Source organism: Macaca thibetana, chromosome 1 (assembly GCF_024542745.1).
Source record: "Macaca thibetana thibetana isolate TM-01 chromosome 1, ASM2454274v1, whole genome shotgun sequence".
Taxonomy (NCBI): Eukaryota; Metazoa; Chordata; class Mammalia; order Primates; family Cercopithecidae; genus Macaca; species Macaca thibetana.
The window spans coordinates 124369631-124384933 of record NC_065578.1 but is presented as its reverse complement, the minus strand read 5'-3'; the positions used below and the strand labels follow the sequence as shown (position 1 = coordinate 124384933).

At 41.7% G+C, this 15303-nt stretch overlaps 1 protein-coding gene across 1 annotated transcript; it reads right to left on the bottom strand.

Annotated features, from left to right (window-relative positions):
- Positions 1-3293: 3293 nt before the first annotated feature.
- On the bottom strand, positions 3294-4538 carry LOC126935024 (non-histone chromosomal protein HMG-14). The gene has a single exon (XM_050756093.1). The coding sequence runs from the start codon at positions 4425-4427 to the stop codon at positions 4125-4127; it is 303 nt and encodes a 100-aa protein (XP_050612050.1). The 5' UTR covers positions 4428-4538; the 3' UTR covers positions 3294-4124.
- Between the last annotated feature and the right edge of the window lie 10765 nt (positions 4539-15303).

Below are 15303 nucleotides of genomic sequence, written 5' to 3'. Positions count from 1 at the left end.
CAAACATAGTGAAACCCCGTCTCTACTAAAAATACAAAAAAAAAAAAAAAAAAAAAAGTGGGGCATGGTGGCACATGCATGTAATCCCAACTACTCAGGAGGCTGAGACACAGGAATCGCTTGAACCCAGGAGGCAAAGGTTTCAGTAAATGGAGATCACGCCACTGACTGGACAACAGAGTGAGAGTCCATCTCAAAAAGAAGATAAAGAAGAGAGTTACCTCCCAGGCCTTTTCAAAACAGAGAAAGAGCTAAACTTCTGATATAGTAATCTGAAGAATTTCAAAGAGACAGATTATAGAATTTAAAAATTAAAAACTTCTTGCATTAAGGGTAAATCAATACTTTTAATAAAATCTTGTTCTAACCAATTCTTCAGTTTCGTATTCATGTATTTTAATATCAAAAAATCCCATCTCTGGAAAGTCTATTATATTTAATTAGCACCAACTGAATTATATAACCTTTTTAAAAAATAAATTCCTTTTTTTACTATCCTTATTTACAACTTACATAGGCCATTCATGACATGCTTCAACTTTATGGTTTGTCCTAAACACCTCTCTGTCTGGAGCAACAGTCATCTTATTTTAGTACAAAAAAATTCACCATACAAGATACTTTCTCATATAAAATAACTTTTCATTTAACCTTCCTTAGCCAAAATACCTCCTTATATCTATAAATTTACATTTCTCTTACTTCCTGGTTCCTTTTACTTAGTTTTATATATAATCTTTAAATAACCTTTGAATTGGCCAGGCACAGGGGCTCACTCCTGTAATCCCAGCACTTTGGGAGGCCAGGGCGGGTGGGTCACAAGGTCAGGAGATCGAGACCATCCTGTGAATGGTGAAACCCCATCTCCACTAAAAATACAAAAAATTAGCCAGGTGTGGTGGTGGGCGCCTGTAGTCCCAGCTACTCAGGAGGCTGAGGAGGGAGAATGGTGTGAACCCAGGAGGCAGAGCTTGCAGTGAGCTGAGATTGCACCATTGCACTCCAGCCTGGGCAACAGAGCTAGACTCCATCTCAAAATAATAATAATAATAATAATAACAACCTTTGAATTAGACAAAAAAATTTGCCTTTAATAAGAACACTTTTTTAAATGTTTTCCTATAATGTTTAAATTGGAAATTATACATTTAATTAATATTTAATATAATCTTAGATTCCAAATTATGACAAATTTGTTTACAAGCATTTATTCCATTACACTTACCTGATTAAATTATTTAGTAGTTTACCTATATTATTTATGAAAACTGTGACAGTCATTATTTAAAGTGATTTCCCTGTTAATCATTTTTATAACCTATTAATTTCAGCCATTTACCTAACTAAGGAACTTATGGTTAAAAGTATGAGTATTTAACCACTAACTCTCAGGATTTAGCTGTTTTCATTAAACCAATATTAAATGTTTTATTTATCAAAAATTAAACAAGCAAAGATCATTCTGTTTTGTGCTAGGTTTGTAGTTTTATAATCTCTATGGCAAATTTTGACACCTTATAGTATTCTGCAGGAATAAGTATAAACCTCTCCATCAATAAATGCAAAAAAAAAATACTAACAATTCTTTTTTTTTTTTTTTTTTTTTTGAGACGGAGTCTCGCTCTGTCGCCCAGGCTGGAGTGCAGTGGCGCGATCTCGGCTCACTGCAAGCTCCGCCTCCTGGGTTTACGCCATTCTCCTGCCTCAGCCTCCTGAGTAGCTGGGACTACAGGCGCCCGCCACAACGCCCGGCTAATTTTTTGTATTTTTAGTAGAGACGGGGTTTCACCGTGGTCTCGATCTCCTGACCTTGTGATCCGCCCACCTCGGCCTCCCAAAGTGCTGGGATTACAGGCGTGAGCCACCGCGCCCGCCTTTTTTTTTTTTTTTTTGAGACGGAGTCTCGCTCTGTCGCCCAGGCTGGAGTGCAGTGGGGCGATGTCGGCTCACTGCAAGCTCCGCCTCCTGGGTTTACGCCATTCTCCGGCCTCAGCCTCCTGAGTAGCTGGGACTACAGGCGCCTGCCACCGCGCCCGGCTAATTTTTTGTATTTTTAGTAGAGACGGGGTTTCACCGTGGTCTCGATCTCCTGACCTTGTGATCCGCCCACCTCGGCCTCCCAAAGTGCTGGGATTACAGGCGTGAGCCACCGCGCCCGGCCTTTTTTTTTTTTTTTTTGAGACGGAGTCTCGCTCTGTCGCCCAGGCTGGAGTGCAGTGGCGCGATCTCGGCTCACTGCAAGCTCCGCCTCCTGGATTTAAGCCATTCTCCTGCCTCAGCCTCCCGAGTAGCTGGGACTACAGGCACCCGCCACCTTGCCCGGCTAGTTTTTTGTGTTTTTAGTAGAGACGGGGTTTCACCGTGTTAGCCAGGATGGTCTCGATCTCCTGACCTTGTGATCCGCCCGCCTCGGCCTCCCAAAGTGCTGGGATTACAGGCTGAGCCACCGCGCCCGGCACTAACAATTCTTAAGATGTTTCTAATCATTATTTTACCAATGATTTTAAAGCCAGCTTAAGATTTTACTTACCTCATGTGAACTTGAAAGAGCATGTGACTTAATGTCTCCACTTTTTAAGCACTTTTTTCTTTAGGTCAATTAATTAGAGCTCTTTTATATATTTGTAGTAGTGAAACATTATATATACAACACATGAATACATAGACATATTGGGCACACAGATAGAAGTAAATGTTACAGATTCGTAAGACTTCTTTTTTTCCTCTTATTTTAAACTTCTAATATTTGAATAACCTGTTTCATTACCATAGGCAGTTGTTAGCTAGATAGCCTAAAATTTGCATGTTAAAGGAAACAACTCTTAGCTGAAAAAATTCAGCAAAATTTACATCTCAGAATACAGAGAGAAAAAGTCCGTTGTGTTAGAGGAAAATTAAAACAGATGCCAGGCCAGGTGTGGTGGCTCATGCCAGTAATCCCAGCACTTTGGGAGGCTGAGGCAGGTGGATCACTTGAGGTCAGGAGTTCAAGACGAGCCTGGCCAAAATGGCGAAACCTCATCTCTACCAAAAAAATTAACCAGGTGTGGTAGTGCATACATGTGGTAGCACCTACCTGTGGTCCCAGCTACTTAGGAGGCTGAGGCACAAGAATCACTTGAACTCAGGAGGCAGAAGTTGCAGTGAGCAGAGATTGTGCCACTGCACTCCAGCCGGAGCAACAGAATGAGATCCTGTCTCAAAGAAAAAAATGCCAAGTCAAACATAAAATTATAGAAATCTATCATAGAGTTGTATAATGAGACCAATTTCATTTAGATAGGTAGTTCTAATTTTAGTCTCTATCTTTTTTTTTTTTTTTTTTTATTTTCATAATTGAGATTTTATTGGTTGAGGATCAGTACAGACATTTCAATTTGTACACAATTCTTAACATATGTAACGAAATTCTAAAAAGCCATGTATTGTAATTCTTTTTTAAAGTTATTCCAGTGACTTTCCAGCTTAAAATTTGGAAGCAAATTTTCCTTAAGAGGCTATCAAGTACCAGTATCTTCACATGTTGGTCAGCTGTTACGTATGGCCCACCAGTTCACAACTGAATAGCATGTACACTACATATTCAAATCTGTAATCTTTCACAGCACAGTAACGAAGTTAGTAGGCAAACAGGACGACCACAACCAAACATGTTACAGAGTGCACACAATTCCGACAGGGAGCGCCATGATCGAGGAGTGGTTTGCTTTAGGAAACAATTCTACTAAAAAACATGAGAATAGAAGTAAAATAAAATGTTCAAGACATTAAATGCAGGACTGACTCCATATTGCCATTTAATATGCTTTGTATTATAGGATATAAAAACTAACCCCCCATCTATGGAATGTTAAGCTGGCACCCGAGACAGTCAAAGCCTCCCGTAATTCAATATCCCACACTATTTTCTGGTTGTACCAAAAAATAAACAACCAGCAAATGATTTCACCTCTTAAAAAAAAGCATTTACACTTAAAAAATGGGATGAGGTGGGATTCCCTCCTTCTTAAAAATGTTTCTAGAGCTACTAAAAAACTTGCATTTACAAAATAGTTGATAAAAATATTCCTCTGGATTGTACAAGAAGGGAGACAGGGACCACTGGTAAGACATGGTATATGGTATTAATCAGACTTGGCTTCTTTCTCTCCTGCTTCATCAGAGGCTGGACTCTCCTCAGTTTTCGTTTCCCCGTTTTCTGCAGGTAAATCTTCTTTAGTTTCTTGGTTAGCCACTTCGGCCTGTTTTCCCTTTGCTCCCCTTTTCCCTTTTGTTTGCACTTTTTTGTCTGAAGATTTATCCTTCGCTGCTGCCTTTTTCGGCTTCGCTTCCACTTTGGCAGGAGGTTTAGCTGACAACCGTGCCGATCTCCTCTTGGGCTCTTCCTTGGCGGCCCCTTCGGCGGAGCTGACCTTCCTCTTGGGCATCCTGGCGGCGGGGAAGGCGCGTGCCGGGTGCCTGCGGGCCGCGGCGCGCCGAGAGCCTTCGCGAAACTGGGCTGCCTGGCCGCTGCCACTCCTCCCGCCGCCTGAGCTGCTGGTCTCTATCTTTTAACAGGATCTCTGAGCTCTGGGAAGAGCCCACAGTGGATCCTGGGTCTCCAAAAATGAATTTTCATGAGCCTAGACCCTGTGATTCTTTTACAGTGCACTTTTTTTTTTGACAAAGGCATTTCTCTAAGTGTCTAAACTACACCCTTTCCTACCTTAAACATCCAAGAGTAGCTTCTGTTGTAATAACTATTTTCACTTAGAAAAAAAAAAAATCAGGCAGCACAATACAAAATCAAGAAGTTTAAGATCTGAGAGGAACTTGTCTATTTATACTCATGAGGTTTCATAGGGGAAAACAGAGGTTTCTCCCCAAAAAGGAGTCTGATGCCTTCTGTACTTTAATCTTTTTCACAAGGTAGTTTATAATTAAACCTCGAACTCTGACAGGTACTCTTGAATACCAGTCTCTGAACTTTAGAAATTGCACATTGTAATAGAGAGGAAAAAAAAAACTTCTAAGACTCTCATGGAGAGGTGATAATGTTAAATGTTATTAATCCTTTTGTTTTTCAGTTAATAAAAGTTTTTTCTTTTGAACTATTTACAACTTTACCAATTGAGTATACTCCTGTGTACAAAATTTGGAGCATATTGCTTTCTCCCTACCTGATTTCTCCAGAATTTAGAAACATTCTGTGAGTATTCTCAACTTATGGCAGTATATTTATGTGCATAAGTGCAAAAATATTGTGTTTTCTTTTGTAACAGAACACAATTAGAGATTCTGGTTATTTTACCAAGGCTTTGACTAGAATGGCATGCTTTCAAATATAAACAGATTGCTTTAAGGAATCAAATTTTACTTACAGAGCCAATGAAACCCCCTTGGGATAGCTGGCCTCATACTTTGTCTACACAATCCTTGTGCAGAGTTCCTGACCTGTGTTAAGTAAACAATGTCACTTTCTGACGGGCCCAGGAGCCCTACATTATCTTAGGACCTCAAGAGGAAGAACATTCATCCAACTCATACAGATATTTTCAGGCATAGATAAATCCAAGGCTGGACTCAAGGCTTTAAAAAGTATAATCTGAGATTCCTTATAGAACAAAGTTTCAGCAAAGCCAATTCTAAAAACAGCCTATATGTCAAATAATTATTCTTGCTACACTGTAATATTCCTGCAACAAAATGGCCCCCTGAGTGGACTCAATAAAGACTGTAAATGGTCTCGTAGACCTGTTGTATAATAACTGCCAGTCTGCTCTGCTTTGCTGATTTTACAAGGTGCTTTGTGATCATCCAGCCCAGGGAGTCCTAGTCTCTTGCTATTTCCTCTAAGGAAGAAAGCCCACAGTTTTATATAGTGCCACAGTCCCTGATCAATAAAGTTCCAGATTTGGGGTCAAACCCCACCTTAAGTGCTCGTTAGTCTCTTACTTTGGTTTGTCTTCAGCACCCAACTAATGCACATGTTTCTCAAGAGTCCACTGAGACTAGAAACCCCCCAAACACTGGAAGTACCTTAAGAATGTGTATCCCAAGACCTGCAATGACCAAACACAAGGCCTACAAGTACTTTTAATTTCAAGCCCTGGAACTTGTCTATACCAAAAATCTTGATACAAACAACTTTTAAAACCACTCCCTGCCAAGTCTCTTTTCAAGTTTCAGAATAAATTAAGAGATCAGCTTTCAGTTTTCTAATCCTAAATTCCACCCCTCCTACCCTTCCTAGGCAGAAATCATTGTTTTCAGAATTCCAACATTCAGTTGGATGAATGTTCTTCCTCTTGAGGTCCTAAGATAATGTAGGGCTCCTGGGCCTGTCAGAAAGCGACACTGTTTACTTAACACAGGTCAGGAACTCTGTACAAGGACTGTGTAGACAAAGTATGAGGCCAGCTATCCCAAGGGGATTTTACTGGCTCTGTAAGTAAAATTTGATTCCTTAAAGCAATCTTGCTTCCTAGCTTAATTTCTTCTCTGCCTCAGTTTCAACATCTGTAAAATGGAAATAACAGTACCCACCACACACAGGGGTTAGAAGTATTAAACGTAAAATGTTAAGAATAGACCAAGTCCATCATACTGCTCAACACCCTTGTCCCACATTCTGGATTGGGGGTTGTAGGGGATGCAGGTGTATAACTTTTTAAAGCTTTTAAAATAAGTTGCTGTGAATACTTCAGGTATGAAAAAGCAGATTGGGCGATAATCAACCAGCATTCCTACCATTCTCATCTGCTTATCAAGACAAAACCTGCTGATGTCCCTGCCTACCTGCATTCCAAGTGTTTTGGAATTTGGTGGTAAGACCTGATCTTTACTCAGTGGAAATACGCATGGAGTTTACTATAGCATATTGTGTTTACTTAGAGGAGCTGCCCTGGATCTGTGGGGGATGGGTCTTTTCTAAATTGTTAAAAGCAATTAATGCCATTATTCTGAATAAATATTTCTAATATGCAAAAAAGTTACTCTTGCTCTACTTTTTACAAATAATTGGGCCAAGCATAATAAGTCTTAAAACTAAGACTTATTTTGCAAGTAAATTTGTCCTATATTTTGTCTTTAAAAAAAGGGGGTGCTGGAGAGATAAAAATTATGTTTCAAAAGAACTGTAGTATACTTGTTAAGATGCTAGTCTTGGGCCTGGCACAGTGGCTCGTGCCTGTAATCCCAGCACTTGGGGAGGCTGAGGCAGGTGGATCACGAGGTCAGGAGATCAAGACCATCCTGGCCAACATGGTGAAACTCTGTCTTTACTAAAAATACAAAAATTAGCCAAGCGTGGTGGTGGGCATCTGTAGTCCCACCTATTCAGGAGGCTGAGGCAGGAGAATTACTTGAACCTGGGAGGCGGAGGTTGCAATGAGCAGAGACTGTGCCATTGCACTCCAGCCTGGCAACAGAGCCAGACTCTGTCTCAAAAAAAAAAAAAAAAAAAAAAAAAGATTCTAGTCTTGTCTGCTGTTCTTGAGTTTTTATTATTTTCTACAATTTGGACTAAATTCTGAATTCTTTGTGGGCTATGAGCCCCCAAACTAATGCTTTCAAATTTTTCTTCCACTTTTCTGACTTCCACTCAATGAAATTTCTACTACCTTTTTCAAGAGACCCTGCAAACTAAAGCTTATTCCTTGTCCTATGGGTGACAAAAATGTGTCAGATTGCCATGCCTTCCTTGTCTATAATTAAAGGTATTTTGAGTCTAACATCTGGATAAGTTAGGTCCAACATTAACATTTTTCTTCTGTTCCGTAGAAATGCCTCTTATTTAAAATCTGTGTGCCTTCATCACATATAGAGGCCTAGCCCATCTGCAATGCCACTCTCCTGATATGGGAAATAGCTATTTAACTGAACTGATCTAGTCTCAGGACTAGGAGACTGACTAAAAATATATGGAATGGTATATTTAAATATGTTCTTTCCCATCTATCCCAATCGGTCTAACAACCTCTGACCTAAATCTCTCTCTGCTAGTGTTCCCATGTCTGACTGGTTCTTGGAGCTATTTGCCTGGATCCCTCAGAGATTAAGATCAATTATACAAAGGCTTCTGAAGCCAGGAGTGTCACTCTTTATCCTAGAACTCACTATTTACCTTATAATTCACTGTTCATTTAAATGCTGTGCTAAAATTATAAATGAGAAAACTAATGCCTTTATCATGCAAGCTTTGAAACCCCAACCAGGCACTTGAGTATGTGCAAACAGCTGCAAAGCAGTTCCACTCCTCCTACCTTGGGGTCAATACCTACTCCCATTATGCCCCATGTTGGCAGGAAGTAGCTAGAGTGGTCATTAATTGCCCTTTCCCATCTTCATAGCCCACATCTTAAGAAGAAGGTGTTTTATAACCTTATTTACTCCTGAAATTTACTCCTGCCTTTAGAAACCCAAAGGGAGGGGATGAAACTGCCTTTGCAAAAATTATAACTCAGAATATTATGATGGTGAAAGAGATCTGACCTAACCAACTCCATTTTGCCTCTACCCTCCAAGCTGTCCTTGTTCATTCCTGGGCACAGGCTGAACTAACTTTGGGAGGAACTCATTATAGTTTAACTTTGAAACAAAGATTATAACAGCCCTTTCCCAAAGAAAAAAAAAAAAAAATCCCCTTCCTGCCTGGGGACTAGATTGCCTTTGTAAGACTACCAAATCAGCCACATGATTAGAAATTATGGTTTAGGAGTCATGCAGCTGGATGCTGCCAAGATTCCGAATATCCCCCAAACTGCTCCTCAGGATAACATCACTATTATAAAACCTAAGACCAATACTTGATATATTTTGCAGACCCTGCACTCAGTGATCAGCTGGCACCACCCAGATCAATAAACTGCCTTATTTGGTCTTGTGGCCCCCACCCAGAAACTGACTCAGCACAAGAGGACAGCTTCAATTCCCTATTTCAACTCCAACCCAACCAATCAGCATTCTTGCTTCCCAACCCTCTACCCACCAAATTATCCCTAAAAACTGCAGTCCCCGAATTTTGGGGGAGACTGATTTGAGTAATAATAAAACTCCAGTCTACCATACAGAGGCTCTGCACAAATTAAACCCTTTCTCTATTGCAATTCTCATCTTGAGAAATTGTCTCTGTCTAGGCAGCAGGCAAGGAGAACCCATTGGGTGGTTACAGGAGCACTGAAGACTGAACTCTGACCACTCATTCTGTTACTGGATAGACCTGCACAGTTCCAGGCCCTTGGTGTCCTGAACAAAGAAGTGGAGGTGACACGCACAAATAGCAAAGCAGCAAAAGTTTGTCAAGCACAATAATACACACTCAGAGAGGGGAGAGCAGGCTGACTTCTGCAAAATGAGATCGGTTTGGTGTATTCTGGGTCCTTGTTTTTGAGACAGAATCTTGCTGTGTCGCCCGGGCTGGAGTGCAGTGGCACAATCTCAGCTCACTGCAACCTCTACCTCCCAGGTTCAAGAGATCCTCCTGCCTCAGCCTCCCGAGTAGCTGGGACTATAGGTGTGCGCCGCCATACCCAGCTAATGTTTTTTGTGTGTGTATTTTTCAGTAGAGACAGGCTTTCACCACATTGGCCAGGCTGGTCTTCAACTCCTGACCTTAGGTGATCCACCCACCTTGGCCTCCCAAAGTCCTGGGATTACAGGTGTGAGCCACTGAGCCCAGCCTGTTTTTTTCTTCTCTTCCCCAAACTACCTAATCTCTAGCCAGCATGTGCTTTTTGATTGACAGGTGGGTTGCTCAGTTTCTTGGCCTCTGTGCATTTCCGTGTCACTTCCATTCCATAATTTTAAGTACATGCATGATATGCAGCCCATATGCGTGATCCTTAAGTAGCTAATCACCATGGCTAATTGTGGGGTCATTTTAAGGATACATTTTCTCTCTAGTGGGCATGCCCATCTCTTAGGAGCTGCCCCTTACTGGTTTGGTTCGGATCTAGCCAACCGTGGGGTTCCTTACTCACTTCTTTATCTTACTTCTAGTTTTGCTCAACTTCTGCTTCTTATCTTGCTTCTGCTTTTGCTCACCTGCCTCTTTATCTTTCTTTGCTCCTACTCATTCCACCCTTTATCCAACCTCCAGTTCCCTCTGCTATGTTCCTGCCTCAATTTTTTGTTCTAAATTTCTTCTTGAGGAAACCGGAGGGAGTCACAACCACAAAGCAAACCTAACATTTCCTGTTGACCCCAAATTTTAAACAAAGCTTATCTTCCTTAACCAATTGCAAATCAGAAAATCTTTGGGTCTACCTATGACCCTGTAAGCCATCCCCTTCAAGTTATCCTGCCACTTTAGGCCAAAACCAATGTGTAACCTTCATGTATTGATTTATGATCTTGCCTGTGGGAGGCCGAGGCTGGAGGATCACGAGGTCAGGAGATCAAGATTATCCTGGCTAACACGATGAAACCCCATCTCTACTAAAAATACAAAAAATTAGCCAGGCGTAATGCAGGCGCCTGTAGTCCCAGCTACTGGGGAGGCTGAGGCAGGAGAATGGCGTGAACTCGGGAGGTGGAGCTTGCAGTGAGTGGAGATGGCGCCACTGCACTACAGCCTGGGGGACAGGGCAAGACTCCGTCTCAAAAAAAAAAAAGAATAAATAAAAATAAAAACCATTACCTGCAAGCCATCAGGGGGTCAGGATTTTAAGCACCAGCTGTCTGGCACCCTGCAAACAAATGCCTTCCTTTCCATAGCTGCAAAACCTCGGTGTGGATATCTGCTCTTACTGAACGGGGCTAGTGGACCCCAGCTTGGTTCTATAATATGGGGAGCTTCTAAGTTGGTGAACTTGATGTGCTGGAAGGATCACATGCGCAGAGAGGGCATGGAAGTTATGTCACCCTCCTCGTACCCCACACCCCTATCCCTGCCATCTCTCTCCCCATGCATCTCTTTTTCCATTTGGCTGTCCTGGAGTTGTATCCTTTATAATAAAACTGTTAACATAAGTATAGTGTTTCCTGAGCTCTGTGAATCATTTTAGGTGTCATCCAAAAGACCATCAGAATGGCTAAATAGTAGAAAGGAGAATTTTATTGGTGGTATTAGTTTGCAAGCCAGGAGAGAGGCTCTAGTGTGGACCAAAGGTGCTCTCTCTTCCAAGAGGTATTAAAATAAAAACCTTAGACAAATTGAATTTATCAGAGTTTAATGGAGCAAAGACCTTTTCATCAATCAGGCAGCCCCCGAGCTGGAATAGACTCAGAGAGACTCCAGTGCAGCCAAGTGGTGGAAGATTTATGAACAGAAAAAGGAAAATGACGTACAGAAAACGGAAGTGAGGTACAGAAGCAGGCGGGTTGGTTACAACTTGGCAATTGCCTTATTTGAACACAGTTTGAACAGTGGTTCCATTTGATTGACCAAAACTCAGTGGCTGGCACAAGGGTAGATTGCAGTCTGTTTACACTTCTATTTAGCTTACTGTTCACTATGTACAGAGAAACCTTTAGGCAGAACTTAAAATATGTAGCTTTAGGCTAAACTTGATTTAACAAAGGGAAAGAATATGTTGGATTTCATGCCTCACTGGACCAGTATAATAGATAGATATTCAGCAAGTTTGAGAGAAAGGCTATACATATATATGAGGGGAACCCCATATATGTTTAATGGGTAAACATAGTTACATAAATCCTATGTTCACTTTGGGGCAGAATTTTAGAATGAAAATGAAGTAGAAGTTGGCCTTTATGTCAAAAGGTGAGCTGTAGGACACAAAGATGGTTTGCGTGCAGCATCTATAAGCTGGCTAAAACTGGCTTGAGGTCTGTAGTTGCTTATTAGGAAAGAATGTTTGTAAGACTGGTCCTGTGTCCAATCAGAGTTGCAGTGGTCTTCGTTGTAAATCAAGGTGATAGCTCTTCTTTTTTTTTTTTTTTTTTTTTTTGAGACAAAGTTTTGCTCTTGTAGCCCAGGCTGGAGTAAAATGGCACAATCTCGGCTCACTGCAACCTCCGCCTCCCGGGTTCAAGAGATTCTCCTGCCTCAGCCTCCCAAGTAGCTGGAATTACAGGCAACCACCACCACGTCTGGCTAATTTTTTGTATTTTTAGTAGAGATAGGGTTTCACCATATTGGCCAGGCTGGTCTTGAACTCCTGACCTCAGGTGATCCACCCATCTCAGCCTCCCGGAGTGCTGGGATTACAGGCATGAGCCACCGCGCCTGGCCTGATTGCTCTTTTTTTTTTTTTTTTTTTTTTTTTTTTTTGAGACGGAGTCTCGCTCTGCCGCCCAGCCTGGAGTGCAGTGGCCGGATCTCAACTCACTGCAAGCTCCGCCTCCCGGGTTCACGCCATTCTCCTGCCTCAGCCTCCGGAGTAGCTGGGACTACAGGCGCCGCCACCTCGCCCGGCTAGTTTTTTGTATTTTTAAAGTAGAGACGGGGTTTCACCGTGTCAGCCAGGATGGTCTCGATCTCCTGACCTCGTGATCCGCCCATCTCGGCCTCCCAAAGTGCTGGGATTACAGGCTTGAGCCACCGCGCCCGGCCCTGATTGCTCTTATTGTTAGGGAGTTTAGTCATAGGAATTTCGAAATGTGCCATGCCAGCCAGGCCCTGAACTCTTAAAAGGCTAAACTTGACCTTAAAAGGTCAAGACCCATAGCTAATTTTGTTTCCTTAACTTTGGTCCATATTAGTTGATAAAGGGGCATCTATTTCGTTCTTTCTGGTCACATAGGGAATTACTAAAGAGGGAAGAGGTCATGGGAACCCCAGAATTAACAGTCAGGTAAAAGTGTAGGTAGTCTGGGAATCCCATTTGTGGTGTCTGAAGTGAGGGCAGTCTTGTGCGATTAAGCACAAGGTTAACATGGGGTCTGCGCTAACATGGTGTAGTTAGTGTCGGATTTTAATTCAAATGCAGAACACCCCGTTGGTCTCAGAAAACTGAAGAATTGGTTGTTATTTGGAAAAACCAGTCCCTCAGCCAGGAAGGGTCAGAGTTCAATTAAAACCCAAGCTTTCTATCAGAATCTAGGCAAAGAATAGCTAATGTTGCCAGAAGACCACACAATGTGAGAAGAGAGTCCAAAGGGCAAATGTTCCCAAATTTAATAAGAAAGTAGGTGATTCCACGAAGAAACAAATTTCCAGAGATATAGGAATTAAACTTAGATGAGTTAGTATGGAAACCAAAAGAAAAGGAAGTTTAAAGAAAGGTGATTTATACTCTTAACTGCTGTGAAGACATTAAGACAAGGCTTGACAAATATTCACTAAACTTGGCAGTTGTGAATGACGATTCAATAGTACCTGGGGCCAGAACAAAAAGACTTTTTTAAATGTAGGTTGGTTTGGGTTTTTTTTTTTTTTTTGAACTTTGTCTTTGGTGGAAAGACAAGGGTAGCAAGGGATGAGGGATATAGGTGTGAGGGTTTCTGCTGTCATGATTGTTGTTTTATGTGAAGAGGTTTGAATATGGTGAAACAGACAGAGGCTAGATATAGAAAGTGCTTAATGGGGGTGTCAAAGGATACAATTACAAAATATTTAGTTTGAAGATCTCAATTGGCTTTATTTGCAATTCTCGAATAAGACAAAACTTCATTCTATAAAACAGAATGAGTGTTCCGATGAGCTGAGCAGAGGAGATTGGTTTTACAGAGAAGGGCTGAAGAAAGCAGAAACAAAGAACAACAAGCATATAACTCGTTTCACAGTTACTTTCCTTGTACAGTGAGAACAGGAAACAGAAAAATAGAGAAATAACTAATTGGTTAACATCGGGTTACATTTTTTGGTAATGATGAGGGCAGACAAAACTTTATTATCATGCCCATTTGGGAAATTAGGCTGTTGTCTCCTGATTTCTAGGAAGGTCAGGTAACAACCTAGTTTGGGTTTGGTTACATTAAACTTTAGTGTGACTGACTCCATTTTAATTTTTATTCTGATCTGCTGGGGCCTAGTGCAGAAGCTTAGTCCAAAACAATGGCCTCCTATAATTTTTATTTAATAATTTTCCCCTTTTGGTCAAGGCTCAAGTGAGAACCTGACCAAAAACTAAGGGCATTGGCACTAGTCTCAGTTACCATCATTTTAGGTTTCCAGTCTCAACACATCATTCATAGGTTACAGTGTCCTCATCATCATGCATTTCTTTGAGTTTTTTGTTATTCCAGCCAAAGACAGACTATTTGACATTCAACAGATGGCTGTATGCAAACATTTAAAACTTTTTTTTTGAGACAGAGTCTCACTCTGTCACCCTGGTGGAGTGCAGTGGCGTGACCTCAGTTCACTGCAACCTCCGCCTCCCAGGTTCAAGCAATTCTCCTGCCTCAGCCTCACGAGTAGCTGAGACTACAGACATGCACCACCATGTCCAGCTAATTTTTGTATTTTTAGTAGAGACAGGGTTTCACCATGTTGGCCAGCCTGGTCTCGAAATCCTGACCTCAGGTGGTCCGCCCACCTCAGCCTCCCAAAGTGCTGGGATTACAGGTGTGAGCCACCACACTCAGCCATGAACATTTAAAACTTTTTGAGAGTATACAGTGCAACAGAGAGACTACTATTATTACTCTCAGGAGGATAATACCAAAAGTCTGGAGTATGCTCCTTAGCTAGGGTCCTCATGAAACAAACCAACTAAAATAGAATAGATTGGAGAATGAATCAGATGAGGAGTGTATCCATCTTAACCAAGTAGCCAGTCTATTGTTCAACCCAGTCTCTATGATACCTGATGTATTTATCCCTGTGCAACAAGAAGTGTTAGCAACTGCAACGATTCCTTCTTGTTCAGCTAATAGAAAATCTCATGACTGAGTTAAAGTATGGAATGACAATTTGCAAGTCACCCACAGAAGCTACTGATTGTGAACTTCTAACTATGGCATTATTCTGCCAGACAAAAAAGACAGGCATAAACAAGGAAAAATTAAGGGAAATAATAGTCTCATTATGGCAGGGTCTTGTTCCGACAGTTTTGTCTGTTTATTTGTTTGTTTGTTTTTGGAGACAGGGTCTGGCTCTGTCACCCAGGCTGGAGTGCAGTGGCAGTGGCATTGGCATGATCTCAGCTCATTGCAGCCTCCACTTCCTGGGCTCAGGTCATCCTCCCACATCAGCCTTTTGAGTAGCCGGGATTGCAGGCATGCACCACCGTGCCTGGCTAATTTTTGTATTTTTTGTAGAGTCAAGGTTTTGCCATGTTCCCCAGGCTGGTCTCGAACTCCTGGGCTCAGCAATTCACCTGCCTCAGCCTCCCAAAGTGCTAGGATTACAGGCATGAGCCATCGCACTCAGCTATTCTGACAGTCTTGAGAAAAACTCCCCACGATAAGGTTAAC